The 23,419-nt window shown below is 43.1% G+C and overlaps 1 protein-coding gene across 2 annotated transcripts in view; it reads right to left on the bottom strand.

Annotated features, from left to right (window-relative positions):
* Positions 1 to 23,419, bottom strand: part of ARID3B (AT-rich interaction domain 3B) — an 84,468-nt gene that overhangs the window by 47,630 nt on the left and 13,419 nt on the right. For both annotated transcript variants that reach the window (XM_040342940.1, XM_040342941.1), the window contains exon 3: positions 5,417 to 5,482. In XM_040342940.1, coding sequence (XP_040198874.1) covers positions 5,417 to 5,482 — 66 coding nt within the window. The remainder of the gene's footprint in view (positions 1 to 5,416; positions 5,483 to 23,419) is intronic.

The raw sequence follows: 23,419 nt of genomic DNA, 5'->3' as shown, positions 1-23,419 counted from the left end.
AGGATTTCCATACCAATTTCTCCGATAGTAACTCAGACTGAATGCTGCTCTCCCTATATGCTGGTTTCTGACATCTGGTGAATAGCTCCACTTGTTTATACATCGCAACTGCCACTGTTGTCCAGATAATCCACAATAGGAATGCGGTGGGAGAACACTGAAAGGCTAACCCAGAAGTCAACACTGGTGAATAACAGAGGTGAAAAAGATAGGCAAGATGGCAGGGTCACAAACTAAAAGTGCTGGTGAGAAAAGTAAAGGGACTCACTGTTGTGCTGGAATAACGGGGACATGGAGGTATGAATGCTTAATATTCACAGAGACCAGAAATTCTTCCTGATGAAGGAAGACCATGACAGGTCTGATGAACTCCATGGTTATTTTTCTGGTCCTCAATGAAGACATTTAGGGCATTGAGATAAGACTGAACGCCCCTTTTGGTTTGGGAACAATTAAAAGTTTGGAGTACAGCCCCTGTAACCGTTATGCCACAGACTAGGACAATGACACATTGCTCCAGAAAATCCACCAGGTCTGCATGGAAATGTATTAATCTATGACACAGGAAAGTTGAACGTAAGGAACCCAGCAAGGTGGATGGGAGAGAAATTATAGCTTGTAGCCAAGAAAATCAAATCTAGGGTGTCCAGGGAAGCTCCCAAGAGATGTTGCCTCTCAAAAGGGCATGTAAAGCAAACCCTTTTCAGTGGTTCTACAGACCACTACCTTAACTAAAAAGAGTGTGCTTCATGCTCACTGATAGGAGATTCATATGGGAAACGAGGCAGCAACCCATCTACATTATGTTTCAATGCTAAAGGCATGATCACCAAACTCTCTGGCAGACCAAGGTCACGGTCAAGCCAGGTTACCAGAAAAAGTTCTAGAAAGATTTCAATCTCTTGTTGATAAAAGTACCTAAAGACAGGTGCATCTTCCATGGGATGGTTAAATCTATGTTAAGACAGATTACTGCTGGATCCACAGAGGGGAAACTCCACTTTTTTTTTTATTACAAAGACCTTCTTAAATAGGTACAAGGCTGACAGCCATTTAGGAGTGAAAAGCTTGCCAGGGTTTATCCAGCCTCCATAAAGTAGAAATGCAAACAGGTGTATCCGGAAAGGTCTTGAAAACCTAAGTAGCCTAGACCGTGGACTGCACTGGTGGAAGCTACAAGCAGATCTTTGAGACCAATGCCGCGTACACCACGATCATTTTTCAGCATGAAAGAAAAAACGTTGTTTTTCAGCATGTCTAAAAAACAAAAGTTTTCCCAACTTCATCATTAAAACGATGTTGCCTACACACCATAGTTTTTAAAAAATGATCTAGCAAAGCGCGGTGACGTACAACACGTACGACGGCACTTTAAAGGGGGAAGTTCCATTCGCCTTTGGGCTGCTTCTGTGTTAGTAAAAGACGATTTGCGCTTTTTTGTCCATTACAGCGTGATGAATGTGCTTACTCCATTATGAACGGTAGTTTTACCAGAACGAGCGCTCCCGTCTCATAACTTGCTTCTGATCATGCGCGGGTTTTTTTTGTTGTTTTAGCCCACACACTATCACTTTTTACAACCCGATGCAGCATGTTTGAATTTTTTTTTTGTCGTTTTTCAGAACCTGAAAAATTATGTGAAGCCCACACACGATCATTTTAATCGACGTTTTCTTCTTGCTGAAAAATGATCGTGTGTACGCGGCATTAAGGTGGTATGTACCATGCCAACAAGAGTTTAGACAGTCTCTAAATTTGGTGCGTTTTGGAAAAGGCATGCAACGCCTCTGGTAAAGGAGTCCATTTCAGACCAAGTCTAAGTGGCTGAATGCTCAAAGTCTTCTAATGTTGAAGGAAGAAAAGGATTCTGCAGGGTAAATGTGTGGAAGCAGACCTTATGATCAATGCAGTCAAAGTCTGCAATCCTTTGTGCTATTCACCACATAAAACCAAAGTACAGATAAAGTTAAGGAGTGGGTCATGCCTTAAATTAGGTCTCTGAAGATGGTGTGAACTGAAGAAAAATTCTCAACCCATTAGTGTCAGGTACCCCAGGGTGACAGTGCAGGCAGCAACAAAACCAGTATTGGATCGTGAGCTGTAGGCACCTGCATAGTGGGCCTGTTTTTGATTGCGACTAGAATCCAAAAAGCCACAGAAAGCACACAGAGTACAAGGACAGGTCTGGAATACTCATGAACCTTGTTGCTACTAGTGTGAGGGAGTCAGGCGGTCGACACGTCACCCATGCTTCTGTCCTCCTGTATCATGAGTTTTTGATGTCCTGTTGGGTTTTATGTAATAAAGTTCATCATTCGCCAAAGTTTGTAGTGTGGTTGCCTTTCCTTGGATATCTTGCCTGTAATGCCAAGATCACAGACTGTATCCGCACCTTGCCTTACAGAGAGGGAATTAGATCACCGGGAGCAGTGTTGCTCTTTCATTAGGGGCAGTAGAAATTAACTGAAGAGAATTCATGTCACTTGTAGTCCGGAGCAGCAGCAGGAAAGTGCTTCCTCAGTGTCAGCAGGAAAGGAGAACATGGGAGTGCAACACTACACCAAGCGGATGTTGTAAGAATGCAATACCTCAGTGTTAACTCCAATGATGGAACAGACAGATGCAGAAATATAAAAAAAAAACAGAGTATAACACGACTGTATATGAATGCCAATGTCCCTCAACAAAAGAGCAAATGAAACACTAATTGCATGCTTATTTCCACATATTTGCCCCTTTACTCCAAAGCAATGCATCTTAAAAACTGGGGTTTACACAACTGGGCTGGCAAGCTCAAAATAATGAAGCCACCATGTGGCACCAAGGGGTGACTGCCATGTTGCTGCCAAGACTAGGGATCGACAGATCGTTTTTTCTGTGCCGATACGATATTTCAGCCACCTCTCAGGTTGATAGTGTGGCGATATTCTGTACATTAATTTATTTTTATTTTTTAGCACTGCTATTGCTGTCACAAGGAATGTAAACAACCCCTGTGACAGTAATAGGCAGTGAAAGGTACTCTTTATGGAGGGATCAGGGGTGGGAGGGGGGGGGGTGGTTCTACAGGACCCAAAACCACTCCTATGCACTTGAAAGTACACAAAACATCAAGATCAACGTTTTCGAATACTTTATATTTTTTTTAAACTGGCGCCTTTTTAAGATGCCAGTAATCCGGAAAGTTATTTCATGACTCGCCGGCTTGGTTCCTCGAGCCTCCTGGTGGGATGGGAGAGCCGGGGGCGAGTGGCGGAAGGAGCGTCCACTCCCGCTGCTTTTAATAACAGCCGAGTGGCATCGGTTGTTATTACAATAAAGCCGACCGACCACTCAAAAAGACAGTACAAGGGGGGATCCCTGAAGGCATTCACCCGGTAAAACCCCTTGACGCAGAATCAGTAATTTTTGGATACGTTTGCGCCCCATACTTTAAAGAAGAAAAAAAAGCTAATATCGCTCTCGCCGATAATTGGTTGATCCCTAGCCAAGCCCATTTGCTTTCTTTGAATCCACAAAATGTTACACAGCATGGAAAAGAAGCAGGTTCATTGTAAAGCAATACTTGTCCTTTTACCATTTATGAATTTGAAGTGCAACTACGGGATAAAACAAAATTGCCTATAATAGAATTGACATCGCTCCATAAGGGAACACGCGTAACAAAAAAATTACACAAAGACGATCCTTTGTACCTGTTGATCCTGCTGGTCTACATCCAAATTACTTAATTTCTATGAAAGGGCAGACGATTGCAGAGTAGAGTTGTAACCCTTTCTTCATGCTACAGCAGATTGTAGAGATTTGTTGAATATGTTAGCTGACAGAGCTGGGCCTAGCTTCCGCTGTTTTATAAAAACTATGCCACAGTGTTCACACAATCTCTTAAGAACAAGCAATAAGAAAGGTATTTAAAAGTGAATTATTCTGTTTAGGATGTTTGGTCAGTGTAGTGATCTGCAAGCACTACAATGGAATAACTTAAAAGTACAGTCCTGATCAAAAGTTTAATACCAATTGAAAAATGGCAAAAAATCATATTTTACATTGTTGGATCTTAACAAGGTTTTTAAGTAGAGCTATAACATGAGACAAGAAGAAATTAGTGAGACAAAATATTTGAGCATTCAATTTAATGAAAACAAATAAACTGAAACAGGCTGTTTTTAAGCTGATCAAAAGTTTAGGACCACATGCCTTTAAAAGGCCAAATCTGTGCAAAGATGTGGATTCATTGTCATCTTCTGTCAGGTAGTCACACGTTGTGATGGCAAAGGCAAAAAAACTCTTTTTGAAGGTGGTCGGGTTGCTGAACTGCATAAGCAGGGTCTCTCATCAAAACACTGGACGATCCTCGACCCAAATTAAGGCCCTAACTGGTGCTGACTGCAGCCCCATAACCATCAGACGGCATCTGAGACTGAAGGGCTTCAAACACCTTGTCTCCTTGAACGCCACAGAACTGCTCGTTTGGACTTTGCAAGGGAGCACCAAACATGGGACATTCAAAAGGTGGAAGAAAGTTTTATTCTTTGATGAGAAAAAAAATGTAACCTTGATGGTCCTGATGGTTTCCAACGTTACTGGCATGACAAGCAGATCCCACCTGAGATAGCCGCTGGCTATGTCCAGATGTTGCAGAGAGCATTCCTCATGACTGAGGGCCCTCGTCTGTGTGGCAACGACTGGGTTTTTCAACAGGACAATGCTACAGTACACAATGTCCGCAGGACAAGGGACTTCTTCCAGGAGAACAACATCACTCTTTTGGCCCATCCTGCTTGTTCCCCTGATCTAAATCCAATTGAGAACCTTTGGGGATGGATGGCAAGGGAAGTTTACAAAAATGGACAACAGTTCCAGACAGTAGATGGCCTTCGTGCGGCTGCCTTACCACTTGGAGAAATGTTCCCACTCACCTCATGGAAAAGCTTGCATCAAGCATGCCGAAACGAATTTCTGAAGTGATCAACAATCACAACGGAGCTACTCATTACCGAGTACATGTTTGGAAGTCGGATTTCTGTTTTTGGGGGGGGGGGGGGGGGTTTAGTTTTTTTTTTGGAGGTGTGGTCCTAAACTTCTGATCAGCTGAAAAGCAGCCTGTTTGTTTATTCGTTATTTTCAATTAATTGAATGCTCAAAAAATGTTTTGTCTCACTCTTATTTCTTCTTGTTGCATGTTGAAGCTCTACTTGAAACCTTGTTAAGATCCAACAATGTAAACTTAGATTTTTTGCCATTTTTCAAGTGGTCTTAAAACTTTTGATCAGGACTGTACAAACTTCACGTTTATAAATGAAATGGACAGAAGAGTCAGCATGTGAGAAATAAAATGGTTACAGTAGAAGCCCAACGTAAAGCAATATAGGATAGAGATCTTCCTACTAATTTTGACTGAATAAATGAATAATACCTTTGCAAAATCCCTTGAGGTTTCCCTGGAACGGCCATCCGCATCTTCACCCCAGGAAGTGTTCTCCTTTAGAAAAAAAAAAATGAAACAACAGCTTAGCAAGTGGTAATAAAGTACAAAAAGAAGCTAAGGTGAAAATATAGATTAAGGCTGGTTTTAGCATACCTGCTATGAATGACCAGATTTCTTTAGAATAAATGCAATTGTATTACCTAAAAAGCCAAGTCTTCCAAAAGGCCTCAAACAGCCAAAGAAAAAAAAATACATTATTCTCAACTAAAATTAGCAACTCAAAAAGATACAAGGTAAATTGCATACTCTAAAATTTTATTTTTTAGGGGGGGCAGAAAAAAATGCTTTGCTGAAATGCAAAAATTAACAGTTTACAGGAAGTTTATCTCTACTAATTGAAACCATTGCACACTTTGCCAAGACAAAGCAACAATAAATTAGAAAACCAAAGTCTATGACTGAAAACATTTGATCAGAAATGTACAAATACCCATGGGACGGGGTTTAAGCCTGGTACAAGCTATAGGTTTTATTTAAAAAAAAAAAATCCCTCCCCCCCCCCCCTTTAACCCAGCAGGCTGAATGAACAAAACAAGCAAACTGACAGATCGCTGTACTAACACAAGCAAACTACAGCAATATCCCCCGCTGCGCTATTATGCTCTGATAGGGGGAACGCCTTACTTACCTGACCCGTCGAAAGTCCCGCGCGGTCAGCCTGGCCGCTGATTGGCTAGAGCGGATGGATTGAGAGAAGCGCAGCCATTGGCTGGCGCTGCTGTCAATCACATCCAGTGACGCGGCGCGCCGAGGGACAGGGCCAAAATGATACAGTGAGCGGCTATGGCCGCTATCTATCTTATGAACTACACTCTATTCTGCGAATGTTTTTACACACATCACATGGAAGAAGAATTAAATTATGAAGCAACCAAATAAACACAGCTGCAAAGAGTACAGTCGTACTGGATTACCATTAGCATGTGTCAGCTGTAAAAAGGGTGTCGTTTAGCACTTGAATTGTGATATTTCAAAGCAACACAAGGCAATTACAAAGCTAAATAGTGTATAGGTATGCTTTTATCCCAGAAGTTCCATCTGGACAGGTTCACGTTTGGAGAAGAGCAATACCTTCAATGCAGAGTGTACGCAGACAACTGCTATTGTGGGTATTGAGAATACAGCCTTCTCAGAGTCAGAAAAGTGCTCTGAATGATCAGATAATGGTAGACCATTTTAGGGGAACAGGTGCAAACGTATTCCAGGATAATGACCCTCAGACACTAAAGACCTGTACATCTGATTAAAAAAAAATACAGCTTTCGAAGCGATCGCATGATAATCAGATCAGACAGAGGTTTCAAAAGCCAATTGCGACCGTTCATCTGATATCAGGCCGGACAAGCATGTTTTTCGTTTAATCAATACAGTTGTCGTTTGAAAATGCAATACAAATACATAACATCACTTACAGCATTTTCATAACTTTAGTAAACTCTTCCTGGTTGAAATGCAAAAAAAAAAAAAAAAAAACACGCGATCTGTCGTCCGGGGCTCAACAGACAAACTGAAGAGAACCTTGCACAGCCTTTCCACACACCAGATCTAAATGGGTATTCTGGAGTGTAAAAACAAAACAGATTTTGGCTTCATCCCACAATGAACTGGTACAAAGGTCTATTCAACAAAATACAGAGGAGAATTCAATAAAGCTGCCGTGCCACTCTTCTGGCGTTAATCCCCCTCATTGTGCTGTGCCAAATTCATGAAGCATTTGCAACACTTCTGATTCTGACAGCAACTCATGCCCCAAATTCAGGTAGTTCTAAGATGTACCACTTTTACATTGTGGTACAATGCCTGCACCAAATCCAAAATAAATACAGTTTGTATCTTCCGAAAGGAAGGCTAATTAAGAAAAAGTCTTTTGGTGTAGAGAGAGGAACTGGTGCGGACAGATTTTGCAAAAGTATTTCACGTGCATTTTAAAAGTGGTACAGTATGTGCCAAACTCATGTTCTTGACAGGTACATGAATTTGGAGCATTCTGCGCCACTTTTAGAACACGAGACACTTTGCAAAATCTGTCTATGCCAGCCTTTATGAATTCCAAGGATGTTATGGTGTTTGTTTCAGATGGCACTGCTCACGCCGATATACGTTGACAGAATGGCACGTACAGGCAGATTAACGTACCTGTACGTCACCTTTAGGGTGCAGCATTGTGGGCGCACGCCCGCCGCGAACTCCGTGAGTGTGATCGTGGGTCCCGGGGATACCTGCGATCGTCTCACGGAGAGGAAGAACAGGGAAATGCTGAAGTAAACAAGCATTTCCTAGTAACAGGACACTGATCACCACTCCCTGTAAGCGGGATTGGTGATCAGTGTCGTGTCACACATAGCCCATCCCCCCTACAGTTAAAACACATCCCTAGGACACACAAAACCCCTTCAGCACCTCCTGGTTACCCCTTCACCGCCAGTCACATTTACACAGTAATAAGTGCATATTTATAGCACTGATCACTGTGTAAATGGTCCCAAAATAGCGCCAAAAGTGACCGACGTGTCCACCATGTCGCAGTCACGATAAAAAATAAAAATCACTGATCGTCGCCATTACTAGTAAAATGAAACCAGCTGTGGAGAAAATATGTTTATCACATTTCTATGTTATATGGACTAATTTTCACATGATTGAGTGTTTATCACAGTCCTATTAAGCACAGACCAACCTTCATATGAACTATTGTTGACATTGTACTACCTACCAAGGTGGACTGTCTCTTTATTGTATTTTCAATATATATGTTGATTATTGGTGATACTACACTATTTGATACGGTGCATTGTATCACCAATGCACCTCTAGAGTATACGCCTAACATATGGTTGGTTCACCATCACTGGTGTATTGGCACTCATTTTTTTACCATCATTGCTATATTAGCACTATATTAGAGTTTTTTATACTCACTTTTTATTTGATATCCAGCTACCTGTTTTTGACCCTTTGTGGGGCAGGACAGATGGTCCACACCCTCATATAGGTGGTTTAACACATGGTTGGCTTTTTATATAAGTCTGATATTATTCACAGTATTCACTGGTTTAGGCTGCATATTTACTTGATGTCAAGGTATACAATTATCACGGTAATAATACCTTGGAACTTTTTTGTCTACCAAACCTTGCATGGTTGATTCACATCTGATTCTGATCACTTATAAAACCATATGGTAGGGTGGAATACCTATTTGGTTTTTGGGGAGTACCCACACAGGGTTCCCGGTTGGCGCAACATTATTATATATTTACGTTCACGAAGCATCCACTTTGTTATGTTGGCGGCCTGATTCACATTTTTATTTTGGCTAGCGCTATATTACTATATATACACACTGAAGCACAACCTGTCGGATCCACCTAGAAATGGTGGCCGACGAGACTGCCAGGCCCTTTCTAGGACCAGTCACCGACACGAACAGTGAGTCCGACTTCCGGAACGGAGCCGTCGCCAATAATACATTTGAAGGGCCCGAACCAGGGAAAGTAAAGTGGCCTCCTTCTGGTTCTTCGGCTGAGGACATAAGGATGGAAGAACAATGTCCTTATTAATGTGAAAAGCCGAAACGACCTTTGGGAGAAAAGAAGGCTGCGGACGCAGCACCACCTTAACCGTACGGATGACCAAGTAGGGGGGCCTTGCAGGACAAGGCCGCCAGTTCAGACACCCGTCTGATCGAGGTAATTGCTACCAGAAAAACCACCTTCTGTGACAGAGTCAACAAGGGGATCTTCCGAATGTCCTCAAAGGGAACTTGTTGAAGCACAGAGAGGACCAAATTCAAGTCCCACGAGGGCAGTGGAGGGCGCACCGGAGGGGTCACATGCCGGACCCCCTGCACAAACGTGCGTATCAAGGAGTGCGCTGCCAAGGGACGCTGAAAGTAAACAGCCAGAGCAGAAATCTGACTCTTGACCGTACTCAAGGCGAGAGCCTGTTCCACTCCCCGCTGTAGAAACAGCAGAATCCGGGACACCACGTATGTACGGGGGTGCCACTTCATCTCCTCACACGGAGATGTAGGCCTTCCACGTACGATGGTAAATTCTCCTAGAAGTAGACTTCCGTGCACGCAGCATGGTAGAAACCACAGAGCCCGATAAGCCCCGGTCCTTCAACACCTGGCTTTCAACAGCCACGCCGTTAAAAGCAGGGTGGAAGATCGGACCCTGCTACAGAAGATCGTCTCAGGGGTAGACGCCAGGGGAAGTCTGTCACCAGACGCACCAGGTCCGCGTACCAGGAGCAGCCAATCTGGGGCGATCAGGATTGTTGGAATCCCTTCGGCTTCCACCCTGCGCAGCAGGCGAGGAAGAAGCTTCAGAGGAGGGAAGGCCAAGTGACAAGGTGCCACCAACGCGTCTGACGCGTCCGCCCACGGGTCTCTCGACCTGGCCACGAACCGTGGCACCTTCCGGTTGAGACGGGACGCTAGAAGGTCCACGTCTGGAGTGCCCCATTTTTGGGGCACAGACTCTGAAACACCTCCGGGTGGAGAGACCACTGTCCTTGGTCCAGAGTTGTGCGACTTAAGTCGGCTTGCCAATTCTGTACTCCCGGAATGTACACGGTCGATAGAGCCGGAACGGACCTCTCGGCCCACCGAAGGATGTGCGCGACCTCCATCGCTGCAGCTGAGCGCCTTGTGCCTCCCTGATGATTGACGTACGCCACGGCCGTGGCGTTGTCGGACTGGATCCTGACCGGTCGGCCCTGCAGTTTCAGGACCACCTGGCAAGGCACAGCTTGATTGCTCGGAGCTCCAGAATATTGATCGGTAGGCGGGACTCCTTTTGAGTCCAACGCCCCTGGGCTGACTGGGTGCCCCAAACCCCCCCCCCCCCCCCCTACTGGAGAGGCTGGCATCCGTCGTGACCACTGTCCAGCGGCACGGTAGAAAAGACTTCCCGGTCTGAAGCACCGGAGACGTCAGCCACCACACCAGGGAAGACTTGACCAGATGGCTCAACTGAATCTGGTAATCCAGAGAAGACAGGAGCTTGTCCCTGGTGTGAAATTGGGCATACGGGACCGCCTCGAAAGAGGCCACCATCAGACCCAGAACTCTCATGCAGAAACGAAGAGACGACCATTTCTGGGTCGACAACTGCTTCACTGCAGATTGCAGGGTCTTCAGTTTCTCCGTCGGGAGAAAAACCCTTGCTTCCGCGGAATCCAGGACTAGTCCCAGGTATTCCAGTCTCTGGGACGAAACTAACACTGACTTCTGGATATTCAGAAGCCAGCCGAACTCTTGGAGGGTCTGACACGTGATAGACACAGCCACGTCTAATTCTGAGCCCGAGGAAGCTCGCAGGAGAAGGTCGTCCAGATATCCCACGATAGCGATCCCTCGCTGCCTCAGCAGGGCTAGTATCGGGGCGAGCACCTTGGTGAAAACCCGCGGTGCCGAGGCCAAGCCGAATGGTGGTTGAAAGTGGTCCTCCCCGATCGCAAAGCGCAGAAATCTCTGGTGCTTCGTGCATATGGGAACATGTAACATATGTGACGCGCAGTATGCGCCGTTCGGAAGCCTGTCAATCACAGGCAGTGCTTGGGAAGGCCCACTCCCGCGGGATTGCCGTGAGGTGAAAATCGGGATTAAGAGGTATGTGCTGAGAAAAAAAACAAACCACCGGCATTCTGTCGATAGGATAGCGCGACTCCGTGTGATGTCAGAACTTTTTTGGAGGGTGAACCTCCACTTTAAGGAGGCCACAGGTGGTAAGAGCACACTGCTCCCACAGTCTGGGAAGGGCAAAGAGCCTCGCCGTAAGCAAGGGCCCTCCTTTACTGCTCCCAAGCGTTTTTTTGTGCGCCCAGCGCGGCGGGAAAAGGTCCGCAAGGTGCTAAGGCCCCCGCTGCGGGGCAGAAGCGCACCTGGAACCGCAAGCCGAACAAGCCTGCGGACTAGCCTGCTTCCGCATGAAGGTCTGCCCCGCCCGGGTCTCGGGTGGGGGGCCGGCTTCGCGAATTCGTGGCTCGGTGGAGGTCTCTTCTTCCCGACCGTTGGGTTTGCGAAGTAGTTGCCTCGGGGTACAAGATAGAATCTGTTTGTCGGACAAGAGAGAAACTAGAGCAGGGTGTGGGTTATACCCGGGGAACCACGCCCCCTGGGAGGAGCTGCACTGAAGAAAAGTTGTTAACACTTTAAGTGCTGTATTTCTGCCTAACTCTCCTGGAAGGACGCAGATATAACCCTACAGTCAAAGGCTGCTGTGTCCGTCCATGAACTGAAGAGAAATATTGCTTTTTTTTTTTTAAATTGCATTTTTTTTTGTAAATAGCACAAAAAATAAAAACCGCAGGAGGTAATCAAATACCACCAAAAGAAAGCTCCATTTGTGAGGAATAGGACATCAATATTGTTTGGGAGCCACGTCGCACGACCACGCAATTGTCAGTTAAAGCGAAGCAGTGCCGAATCGCAAAAAGTGCTCTGGTCTTTGGCCAGCCAAATGGTCCAGGGGTGAAGTGGTTAAAAACCAGGCACAATTCTGTGATGATCACCACTGTATGGGCTTAGGAATAGGTTTTTGCTGTGCTATCCAAAAATGCAAGGTAAAGCTATCATGCACAGAGGAAGATATATCCGATTATCATCCAAAAACGCTGCAGTCCTCGACGGCCAAAGCTCATTTAAAATGGTCTGTTGCAAAGTGAATATCTGTTCTGTGGTCAGATTAAATCAAAATTCTACATTCTTTTGGGCATGTCCCCTGGACTATAGAGGCGAGGGACCTTCTGGCTTGTTATCAGCACTCACTTCAAAAGCTACTTCTAACTTAATAGAAAAACAAAATAATTCCAATGGTAATCTGCTCCAGGACCATCACTTATGTTAAAAGAACAGTCCATGATGGTAAATTAAAAAACAAAACATGATTAATAAGTTTTCCCCCAAAATGTCTTGTGTGAATGATGGTCTCTGATCACTGTAAGGCAGGCCATAGACGATTAGTGTTGATGGGGTGGTGAAATCAATCCCACAGCGCTATTGGGGGGACCTCTTCGTCAGGCAAGTGATAAAGTGCTCACTCGCCTGACGAAGAGGTCCTGTGTGATCTCGAAACGTTGCACTATTGTCATGTTTGTTTTGCATTAAATTTGTGGACGTAATCAGACGATCCACGGTGTGCTGGCGAATATGTTCGTTAGTTCCAGTGCCCAGCTGGTGATCATTTTAGCACCCACCATTTCTTTATGAGCCGTTTTACCAGGAACGTGTGCGATTGGTATATTGACTAGAATATATGTGAAAGCATTCTTACTTTACACCTGCACAGTAGTGTATCCAGGGCCATAGAATTAGTAAAAAGAATGTAGTCAGCAAAAAGTGACATCTTCTCAATACGTGCCTTTTATACACCCAATATTCTTGCATGCCGTATATATAATTCCAAAGGCTATAAAGCCAATATAAACAGGAGGGGGGATAGGGGCAACCTTGCTGTGTATTCCTACAAATTGGAAGTGGAGGGAACTGAAATCCACAGTACCGTACAGAGCAGGGCTTGCAAGACAAATTTGCTTTGAATGTAGTGGCCAGGATTACCATTAGGCTGTGTTCACACGGCATTCGCATGCAGCTCACAGCAGGGGTCCGGTGCTTCCCTGTTATCAGTTTCAGGCCCAACATTGTTGCCTGAATTCTGACATGAAACAGAGCCAAAGACACACATGACCCTTGTGCAATTCGCTCTGCAGCGCAAATGTATAAAAAAAAAAGACCACATTGAGAGCCGGTCACTATCGCCTGTAATGTGAATTGGATGCGGGGAAAACCGTATCCAATTCGCACTAGTGTGAACCCAGTCTTAAGGGTGGAACATGAAACATGTTCACAAAAGGTGAACTTATCCTTTAACACATTCATGGCCAGAGACTTTTTGTATACATTTAGAACATTTAAGGCCTGAAGATTACATAAAAACCCCAAACACTTTATATTTTCTGAAAGCAGACACCCTAGAGAATAAAATCACGGTAATTCCAATTTGTGTCATACAATATTACCGCAAAAAAAACCACCACATTAAAAGTTCATTTTAAAAAAGGTACAAAAAACTAAAATATAAAAGCCAAGGTTGTACCCAGTAAATAGATACCAACATGTAAAACCTTAAAAACATGTCAGTCCCCAATATTTTCCATAGGGGACATTATCAAAGCCCCCTAGAAGTCATCAATTTAGCGTTAGAGGTGGTCTGGTGCTAGAATGATTGTTCTCATTTCGGCATGTGCAGCGATATACAACGTCCCGTCCCCCCCCCCATTTACGTTTTCATGTGCCCCGCCCCTTCACGTGCAAATATGTGCAATTTTTTTTTTTTTTTTTTTACACAACTTTTTTTTCACCTCATCGCATGAGGGTCAACAACTAGAAGGGGGGGGGGGGTGCCAGCCCCGGGCCAAAGATAGTCAAGAAGAGCCCAGGATACATAGCTGGGGGGGCGTGTGCAGGGAGCATTCAGGCTGCAGCCCTGGCATCAGGTCGAAAAGCACCTGGGGTTTGTCGGGCCTTGGCATAGAGGCAGTGGGCGAGGAGTACAATGCCTCCATCAAATTATTTACAAATATGAAGTTGCGCTATGCTTTAAAAGCAAAATTTATGCCCGGTACATAGGATCAGAAAAACGTACGCCAATTGGACCGTTAGTACAGAGTTTGAGAGCCGATCAGGACAGTTTATCCGATATTTGATTGGACATGCAAGAAAACGATGCCAGATTGTACAAATTTAATTTAATCAGTACAGCAGTCATTCAAAAATGCAATAAAAATGCATTACGACATGACATCACTTCCAAATTTTTATTCTGTCGTAAGAGAATATTCGTGACTTTAGTAAACTCTTCAGATTTGATCTGAGATTAGTATGCACAAAAAAAAAAAAAACACGACAATCATTCGTCTGATAATCTCATTGTGTGTACCACACACATTCGTTTTTGAAGCATAATGCCACTTCATAGGTTGAGCCTATAGAAAAAAGTATTAACCACTTAAAGTTGTAAAGGAAAACATTTTTTTTGCTGAAATGACTGTTTACAGGGTATAGAGACATAATAGTTAACAGATTCCTTTTAAAAATGATTAAAAATAGATAAAAATCAATCATATAATGTACCTACAATTTCAGTTTAGTTTTTGCATGCCGTTTCCTGCTTCTGTGATGTACAGAGCCAATACAGGGCAGTGATGGTTTTTAAAACGAAACGGATTGGTGTTGAGGGGTTTTAGACACACAGTAATCACACCTCCTTGATTAGTGACCACAGAGAGAAAGCTCCCGTGACTTTTTTCATCAGGAAACAGACAACCAGGAAGTGTTCAGAACATAGGATTACAGCAACATCCGAGCAAAAACGAACAATGAGGACATGAAACCAGGATTGCAGTAAGGTAAAGGAAGCTATTTATCAAAAAAAAAAATGTTTTCCTTTAGTGACCCTTTAACCACTTAACCCCCGGACCATATTGCTGCCCAAAGACCAGAGCACTTTTTGCGATTCGGGAGCTTTCTTTTGGTGGTATTTGATCACCTCTGCGGTTTTTCGTTTTTGCGCTATAAACAAAAATAGAGCGACAATTTTGAAAAAAATGAATATTTTTTACTTTTTGCTGTAATAAATATCCCCCAAAAATATATAAAAACATTTTTTTTCCTCAGTTTAGGCCGATACGTATTCTTCTACATATTTTTCGTAAAAAAAAAACGCAATAAGCGTTTATTGATTGGTTTGCGCAAAAGTTATAGCGTTTACAAAATAGGGGGTATTTTTATGGCATTTTTATTAATATATTTTTTTTACTAGTAATGGCGGCGATCAGCGATTTTTTTTCGGTACTGCGACATTATGGCGGACACTTCGGACACTTTTGACACATTTTTGGGACCATTGGCATTTTTATAGCGATCAGTGCTATAAAAATGCATTGGATTACTATAAAAATGCCACTGGCAGTGAAGGGGTTAACACTAGTGGGCGGGGAAGGGGTTACGTATGTCCCTGTGTGTTATCTTACTGTGGGGGGGGGGTGGCCTCACTAGGGGATACACTGATCTTCTGTTCATAAATTGTATGAACAGAAGATCAGCATTTCCCCCGCTGACAGGTCCCCACTCTGTAACGAGCAACCGGGCACACGCACGGGAGTCGGGGCGAGCGGGGGGTGGCCGCTCGAAGGAGGAGAGCCGACCGGCCGCCGTATAATGACAGTGGCTGGTCGGCTAGTAGTTAAGCCCCGGATCATTACGCTGGTCGAAGACCGGGCCACTTTTTGTGAGTCGGCACTGCGTCGCTTTAACAAATAAACAAAATTTACATCCTGATAGAGCTTTCTTTTGGTGGTATTTGATCACCTGTGCGGTTTTTATTTTTTGAGCTATAAACAAATAGAGCGACAATTTTGGGGGGAAAAAATGCAATATTTTTAACTTTTTGCTATAATAAATATCCCCAAAAGATATATTAAAACATTTTTATTCTTCTGCATATTTTGGTAAAAAAAAAAAAAATATCGCAATAAGCGTTCATTGATCGGTTTCCGCAAAAGTTATACCGTATACAAAATAAGGGATAGTTTTATGGCATTTTTATTATTTATTTATTTTTTACTAGTAATTTTACTAGTAATCAGCGATTTTTATCGTGACTGCAACATTATGGCGGACACATTTTTGGGACCATTGTCATTTTTACAGCGATCAGTGCTATAAAAATGCCCTGGTTAGTGTAAAAATGGCAGTGAAGGGGTTAACCACTAGGTGGCGCTGTTGGGGTTAAGTGCTGACTAGGGAGCGATTCTTACAGTTAGGGGGCATAACTACACGCGACATATCACCGATGACTTTTCCCGATCACGGGGAACAGCCATTAGTAACATGTTACTAGGCAGAATAGGGGAATGCCTTGTTTACAAAAGGCACCCTCCTGTTCTGCCTTTGCCGACCGCAATCGTGGGCTGCCCGGGAACATAGAGTTCCCGGGACCCGCGAACACACGCACCAGGCCTGCTGGGCAGCAAATTTAAGGCAACGTTCCTGTATGCCAATCTGCCTGCCCGTGCCATTCTGTTCGATGTACATCTGTGTCCTAGGTCAGCAAGTGGTTAAAGTAGTTGTAAACCCTTACATATACTCAGTTAAGTGACTGGCCTCAGGTGATGCACAGATGACACAAATCCTAAATAAGTTGTACCCATTATCTACAGCAATCTTTCCCCTACATCAAAAGTGCAGAATTTACACAGGAACCCTCGGCTCTTAATAGCAGGGGGTGGAGAGGTGATGTTACATCAGTGAGGAGAGCTCTGAGAGCTGATTGGAGGAGAGCCACACACACTCCACACAGGAATAGAGCAGAGGCTGTCAATTACAGGCTGTGCCATCCCCATTACCATTTTTTCTCCTTGCATCAGAAAAAACTGTCAAATGACTCATGCTATAATATAGCAGAGAAATGGGACAGCAGACAGAAATGACACTTAGTGCTCTGGAGTTCGATAAGTACACACTATAGAGATTTGCTTTGTTCATATTGCATGCCTGGAGGTTTACAACCAATTTAAGGGGACTAGCTATGTTGGGGAATTAATAGGGATTGGCTGTGAAAACTCATCTTTGTCAATTCAATTTTCCTGCTCAGCAAGTTGGGCCAGAAAGTGTCGGCCAGCATTGTGAAGGTGTCCTACAAACAAGCGAGTGATCCTGGATTGAATGGTACAGGGCTGGATTGGATTCTACTTTTAGTTAGTGGAAAACCATTTTTTGGACACAAGTTTGGTAACAAATCATGATAGCTAAAGTCCAACTGAATCTTACGCTGGAAACAGAAATAATTATGGACATTGTATAAAACTGATCGGTATCCAGTCTAAAGACGACAGAAGCTGTTAAATTAGCATTCCCATTATATCATTGAGTTGCTGCCAGACTTGAGAAGGGATCAGCTTTAAATTACAGCTTCTAATCCCCTTTTAGCTCTAGTGGCAGTCAATGGACTGCAGTCTTTACTAAACATTTTGTTCAGCATTCACAAGAGAGGCACTTCCCTCCAGCCATTAACAAATAATTTTATTAGCCTGCTGAAAGAGATGGGGGATGGGACGGCCATACCAGCTTTTGGTGCTTGTTTATTGCCTAGGGGAGATGGAAAATCCATTCTTACATCCCCTCGATAACTCTAAATTCCAGTGTGGAACAAAGACTGAACACTGCCTGGCTGCAGATCTTGTATTACCTCAGCGTGTTTACTATGTGTATGTGGCTGCCTGTAAACTGTACACTTGTATACATGTGTGAAAATGCTGACCTCACCATCACAACCCATTGACTTGACTGAAGGAAAAAAAAATGAATTATTTTACACTACAGAGAACGAACAACATGGGTTCTAGTTTTAGTCAAATTCAAAAAGCAGTCAGTCTCTAGATGAAACAAGTATAAGAAGTGAATAATGAGTAAATATGCAAAAGGCATCCACTTCTGAAACCATTTGCTACACTCATCAGGGATTTCTCACACCAGCACATATGCATGAACACATGTTGCACTGTCAATAGACACACTCAAGTTTATGTTTTAAAGACTTAATTTGAGCGTAAAGTGACATTAAAGTCTGGTTTAACAAACAAAAATTTAACCGTTTTACCCCCTGGCTAATTCTAACATTTTTGTTATACATCAACAATTTTTACTAGGAAATTACTTAGAACCCTCAACAACATAGACCCTTGAGAATAACATGGTGGTTACTGCAATTTTTTAGGCCTCTTATTATTTGCACAGACATTTATAAAACTCAAAATGTTTAGGAAAAAATTAATTTTAATGAATTCTAGTGCACACAAACATCTTTAATTTTTAAATATAAAAACAATGATGTGCCGAATATATCCCTAACATTTCACAGTTTAAAATTGTGTAAGCCAGTAGAACAGCACCAAACTATAGTACCGGAAAAAAAGTCTTTGCAGGTTACCAGTTTAGAGTTAGAGGAAGTCTGGTGATTTTTGCCGTCACACGCAAAGCCACGCCCCCACACAGTAGTAAAATATATAAATGCCATAAAACTATCCCCTATTTTGTAAACGCTATAACTTTTGCGCAAACCAAATGCTTATTGCGATTTACCAAAAATATGTAGAATACGTATCGGCCTAAACTGAGGGAAAAAAAAGTTTTAATATATATATATATATATATATATATATATATATATATATATATATATATATATATATATATATATATATATATATATATATATATATATATATATATTTTTTTTGGGGGGGGGATATTTATTATAGCAAAAAGTTAAAAATATTGAATTTTTTTTAAATTGTTGCTCTATTTTTGTTTATAGCGCAAAAAATAAAAACCGCAGAGGTGATCAAATACCACCAAAAGAAAGGTCTATTTGTGGGGAAAAAGACATCTATTTTGTTTGGGAGCAACGTCACACGACCGTGCAATTGAAGTTAAAGCAACGCAGTGCCGAATCGCAAAAAGGGGCCTGGTCCTTTAGCTGCATATTGGTCCGGGGCTTAAGTGGTTAAAGTCAGTAGTTGCTGAAGCAGGTAGGCCTTTAATATGCTTAAAAATAATTATAAAACGTGTCTCAATTCTAAAAAGCATCATCACCTATCTAGGTTAAACAGATGCTGTCACGTTACCCATGCAGATCCCCAAACCACTTACACTAAGGCCTCGTACACACGATAGGTTAAACAGAGGACAACGGTCTGATAAACCGTTTTCATCGGGCAAAACCGATCGTGTGTGGGCCCCATAGGTTATTTTACCATCGGTTAAAAGAAAGCAATCTTGTTTTAAATTTAACCGATGGATTCCTAACCGATGGGAAAAAACGATCTTTAGTAGGCACAACCATCGGTTAAAAATCCGCGCATGCTCAGAATCAAGTCGACGCATGCTTGGAAGCATTGAACTTTATTTTTTTTCAGCACGTCGTCGTGTTTTACGTCACCGCGTTCTGACACGATTGGTTTTTTAACCGACGGTGCGTAAGTGCGACGGACTATCAGTCAGCTTCATCGGTTAACCGATGAGAACGGTCCATCAGATCGTTCTCATCGGATGGACTGATCGTGTGTACGAGGCTTAACTTTGCTAGAGCTCCCTCAAAGCTCCTGCCTTTGTTGCAGCCTTCATCACTGGAGCTTTTAGGTATGGGGAAGCATTTGACCTACTCCCCGTGACAGTCCTTGGGTCTAGCAACCAACGCTTACTGAGGTAGTGACATCACCACTCCCCACAGTCCTGGACACTTAATTTTTGGGACAGCTGTACTGGAGGGCAGGAGCTGCAAAAGAGTGCTGGCAAAGTATAAGTGGGGTTCCCTTTACAAAGTCACTTATACTGTACCCTGCATTGGTAAGGTGACAATGTCTCTTACCAGACACTACTCTCAAAGTACATGGTAAGGGTTTTACCTACAAAATAGTTTAAAGCAGAGCACCCCCCAAAAGAGGACATTCCGCTTTAAGCACTGTCCCTTCCTATGCCACATTTGGCATATAACTTTCTGGGAAAAGAGCAGGTACCTACCTAGTTTTGACAGGTACCCACTCCTGCTCAGACCGAACTGGGAGATTTGAGCGAAAGTTCTCCCCCCCTCCCTGCAATCTTCTGGGATACGTAACAGGTTTCAGAAGCTTGCTCGACCATTCAGGAGACTCGCGAATGCGGAGTACAAAGACATACTTGAGGGGCACACCCTAAGCCCAGGTTCACACTGGGCTGCGGGAATGAAGCCGTGAGTTCAGTTGAACTCGCAGGATTTCACTCCTGATTTGGGTCACGATTACAGAGACAACTGTGCAGCTTTCTGCATAGATGTCAATGTAAATCGCGGCCCAAAAATCGAAAATGTAGTACAGAAACTACTTTTTGAAATCGGTGCAGCGCCGCAGATTTGACACGTCAAAACGCACCAGTGTGAACCAGGGCTAAAATGCATTTACATGCAAGATGGTGCTGCGATAAGACCAAACAGTACAAAACAGATAATAGCGCACACACATGCAAAAATTACATTTATCCTGCAAAGTCATTTAAAAAGGAGAAGTGTAGCTTCAGACTTTTAATAAACGCTAAAGTGACTGTAACTCCGCTTTAAAAAACACGCAAGCACGGGTGGTAAATAGCACAAATATCAATTACACAAAGACGGGGGGGAAAAAAAAGCAGAAGAAGGACTCCCGTCAAAGTCCATCTCTACAAATCATTTTTTGGTTAATTTGGTGGTGTATCAATATACGGTATTTATATTTAGGGTCAGATTCTTCTTTTCTGTAGCACCAGTTACCTTACAAATCATGCACCTTTCATCTTGGGAGACTCAGATGGTGCCAAATTCCCAGCACTGTGCAGCCATTTACTAAGCTAAATGATGGTGTTTGACACAATGAATGTGTGATAATGAAGAATAAACAAGAAACTGAGGAGTCAAGCTGTGAGACAGATAGGCCTTCATTACGACCATGTCAAAAAGAGGTGTGAAGACATAACTGCAGGAACCCTCAGACAATGGCACAAGACTAAAACACATTTTCTGTTGAGTGAACCCCAGCTGACTAATTTCAAGCAGCAAAGCCAACGATATTCATCATTTCAAACCGATATTCAACAGTGAGCAAATAAATAAATGTTACTTACAAAACCACTTTCTGTACTACAGTGTAAGATCATGGTTTTCATTTGTTCTCTGTATTTATTAAATGTGTGAATAAAATATTCTACTTGGTAAGAAAACCAAAAGCTGGGAAAGGCAAATTAAAATAAAATTTTTATTTTAAATATTTAAATTATTTTTTAATACAGGGATGGCAAATTGGTTGCATACTTTCTGAAATAACATGTCGTCCGGTTTAACTCAACACAACCAATATGGGTTGCTCAAGCAACTCTGCATGACCCGAGAAATCATTCCAACCAGGACTTATGGTCGCCGTGCATTTACAGTTTCTGATATTCAAGCTCACTTTTTGCATGTTTGCAGAGAAACTGCACATCAAGAGAAGATGGAGATGTTAATAGTAATTAAGAGCGATGAAGACACAGATGGGATTACAACCCTACCACCTGGCCTATCTACTTATCTCAGATGTCTGGAAATTTCCCAGCCCCCGATCCCTAAATCACCTTCAATCCTGTGCCCGGGAAGGAAGGTCACTTATGTTTGTATAAATTTCAGTATCATAAAACTCGACTCTATTAAAGTAGAAAAAAATAAAAAAAACTAATCTCCCCATTAGGGTAAGGGCAGCATGAGCAGTAGAGTTCAGGGAAATCCAGTTCCATGTCACATAACAGCAATGTCAAAAGCGGTTTAAGCTCCTGGTCACATTGGTGCGACTTGTCGTGCAATTTGAAACTCAAATCGCATGACAAGTCGCACCCTACTGTCCGCATTGGAAGTGGTCAAACTGGTGCGACTCCGACAGATCAGGTGTGACTTGCATAGACATCTGTGCATGAAGATGCACAGATGTCTTCCAAGTCGCACCTAAAGTAGCACTGAAATGCTACCTCAAGTGAAGTAGCGCGATTTTAATGTCGCAATCGATGTGACCAGGGTATAAAGCTGATGCACTGCTGCCATGGCTTCAGGTCATGTGACTTAGAACCAAACTGCTAAGGGGTCCACTATTTAAAGCCATGTAAATGTATTCTTTTGCACCTACCCTAGCTAATAAAATCCTTAACTTCAAAAGTTTGGGTACCCACAACTAAACAAAACATGTCTCTTGCAATTTGTTCAGAGAACACTGGACAATGTCAGAGGAAATGCTCTGTGCAAGAGAGTGTGTTGCAGAGCTCTGGAAATTAAAACAACAGCGTCACACTTTATATTATTTTGTGCCCTTCCCGGGAACAAAAAGATAGCTCTCCCCTTACATTGTACATGCTTTCTCTCCCAGGGATGTGCACATCCTGTAAATTCTCTGTATGAGCTTCCTGCAGAGATTTACACGCTCCAGAAGATGAACATTTTAACTGCAGACACTGGTAAAATGTGCCAATATAATGCATTGGCGTACAAACTTGTAGTCCCCCCTCTGAGCAATCATCTGGGACACGTCACAGGTCCCAGATGGTTGCTCGGCCAATCACAATGCGCAGCGCGCGCTCATGCACAGTGTATTTCTAGACAAATCCTGTCATTTGAAAAGAGTAGGGAATGGTTAAAACTGCCAGTTTTAATTATTATTATTTTGGCTGTCTGTTCATTTGGTGAATCCATCGTTATTTCCTTTTAAAGATGAGCCACTGACCGTTATCACCAACACAAGTACCCACTGGAAGATTTCCCCTCCAATCCTGTTGTGGTGACAACGATAAAATATTAGATGCTATGAGGGCCAGATGCAACTTTATTCTATTAAAGGTTAGGGAAACAACTCAAGAAATAACCAATGCATGTCGGGGGTCTGAGTGGCTGCGGATTAGGCCTGTGCTTTCAACTCACACTAGAATATCATTGTGGGTCCAGTTCACTACTGGTTTGTTTACTTTGTTGCCAGTCAAGCTCTGATCAAGGGGGCACTTAGACCCCCAAAATGTGTTGGCTATTTCTTGTACCTCTGAACTTTAATGGAATAAAGTTGTATCTGGAATTCCAACTAGAATTTTAACCCTTCTTACATTACACCTCAATCCAAGGAGACTGAAGATCCTCTGTGGTGTAGAAGCCACCTGTCCAGGAACCAGAAAGGCCACCGTCACACTTTAGCGCTAAACAAAAAGCGCCTCTCCTGTCACTCCAGTGTGAAAGCCCGAGTGCTTTCACACTGGGGCGATGCACTTGCAGAGCGTAAAAAAAAAGTCCTGCAAACAGCATCTTTGGGGCGGTTTAGGAGTGGTGTATACAGTGCTCCTAAAACGCCCTG

Source organism: Rana temporaria, chromosome 3, assembly GCF_905171775.1.
Source record: "Rana temporaria chromosome 3, aRanTem1.1, whole genome shotgun sequence".
In the NCBI taxonomy this organism is placed as follows: domain Eukaryota; kingdom Metazoa; phylum Chordata; class Amphibia; order Anura; family Ranidae; genus Rana; species Rana temporaria.
Note: the sequence above shows the minus strand (reverse complement) of the source record. Positions and strands in the feature narration are given on the sequence as shown.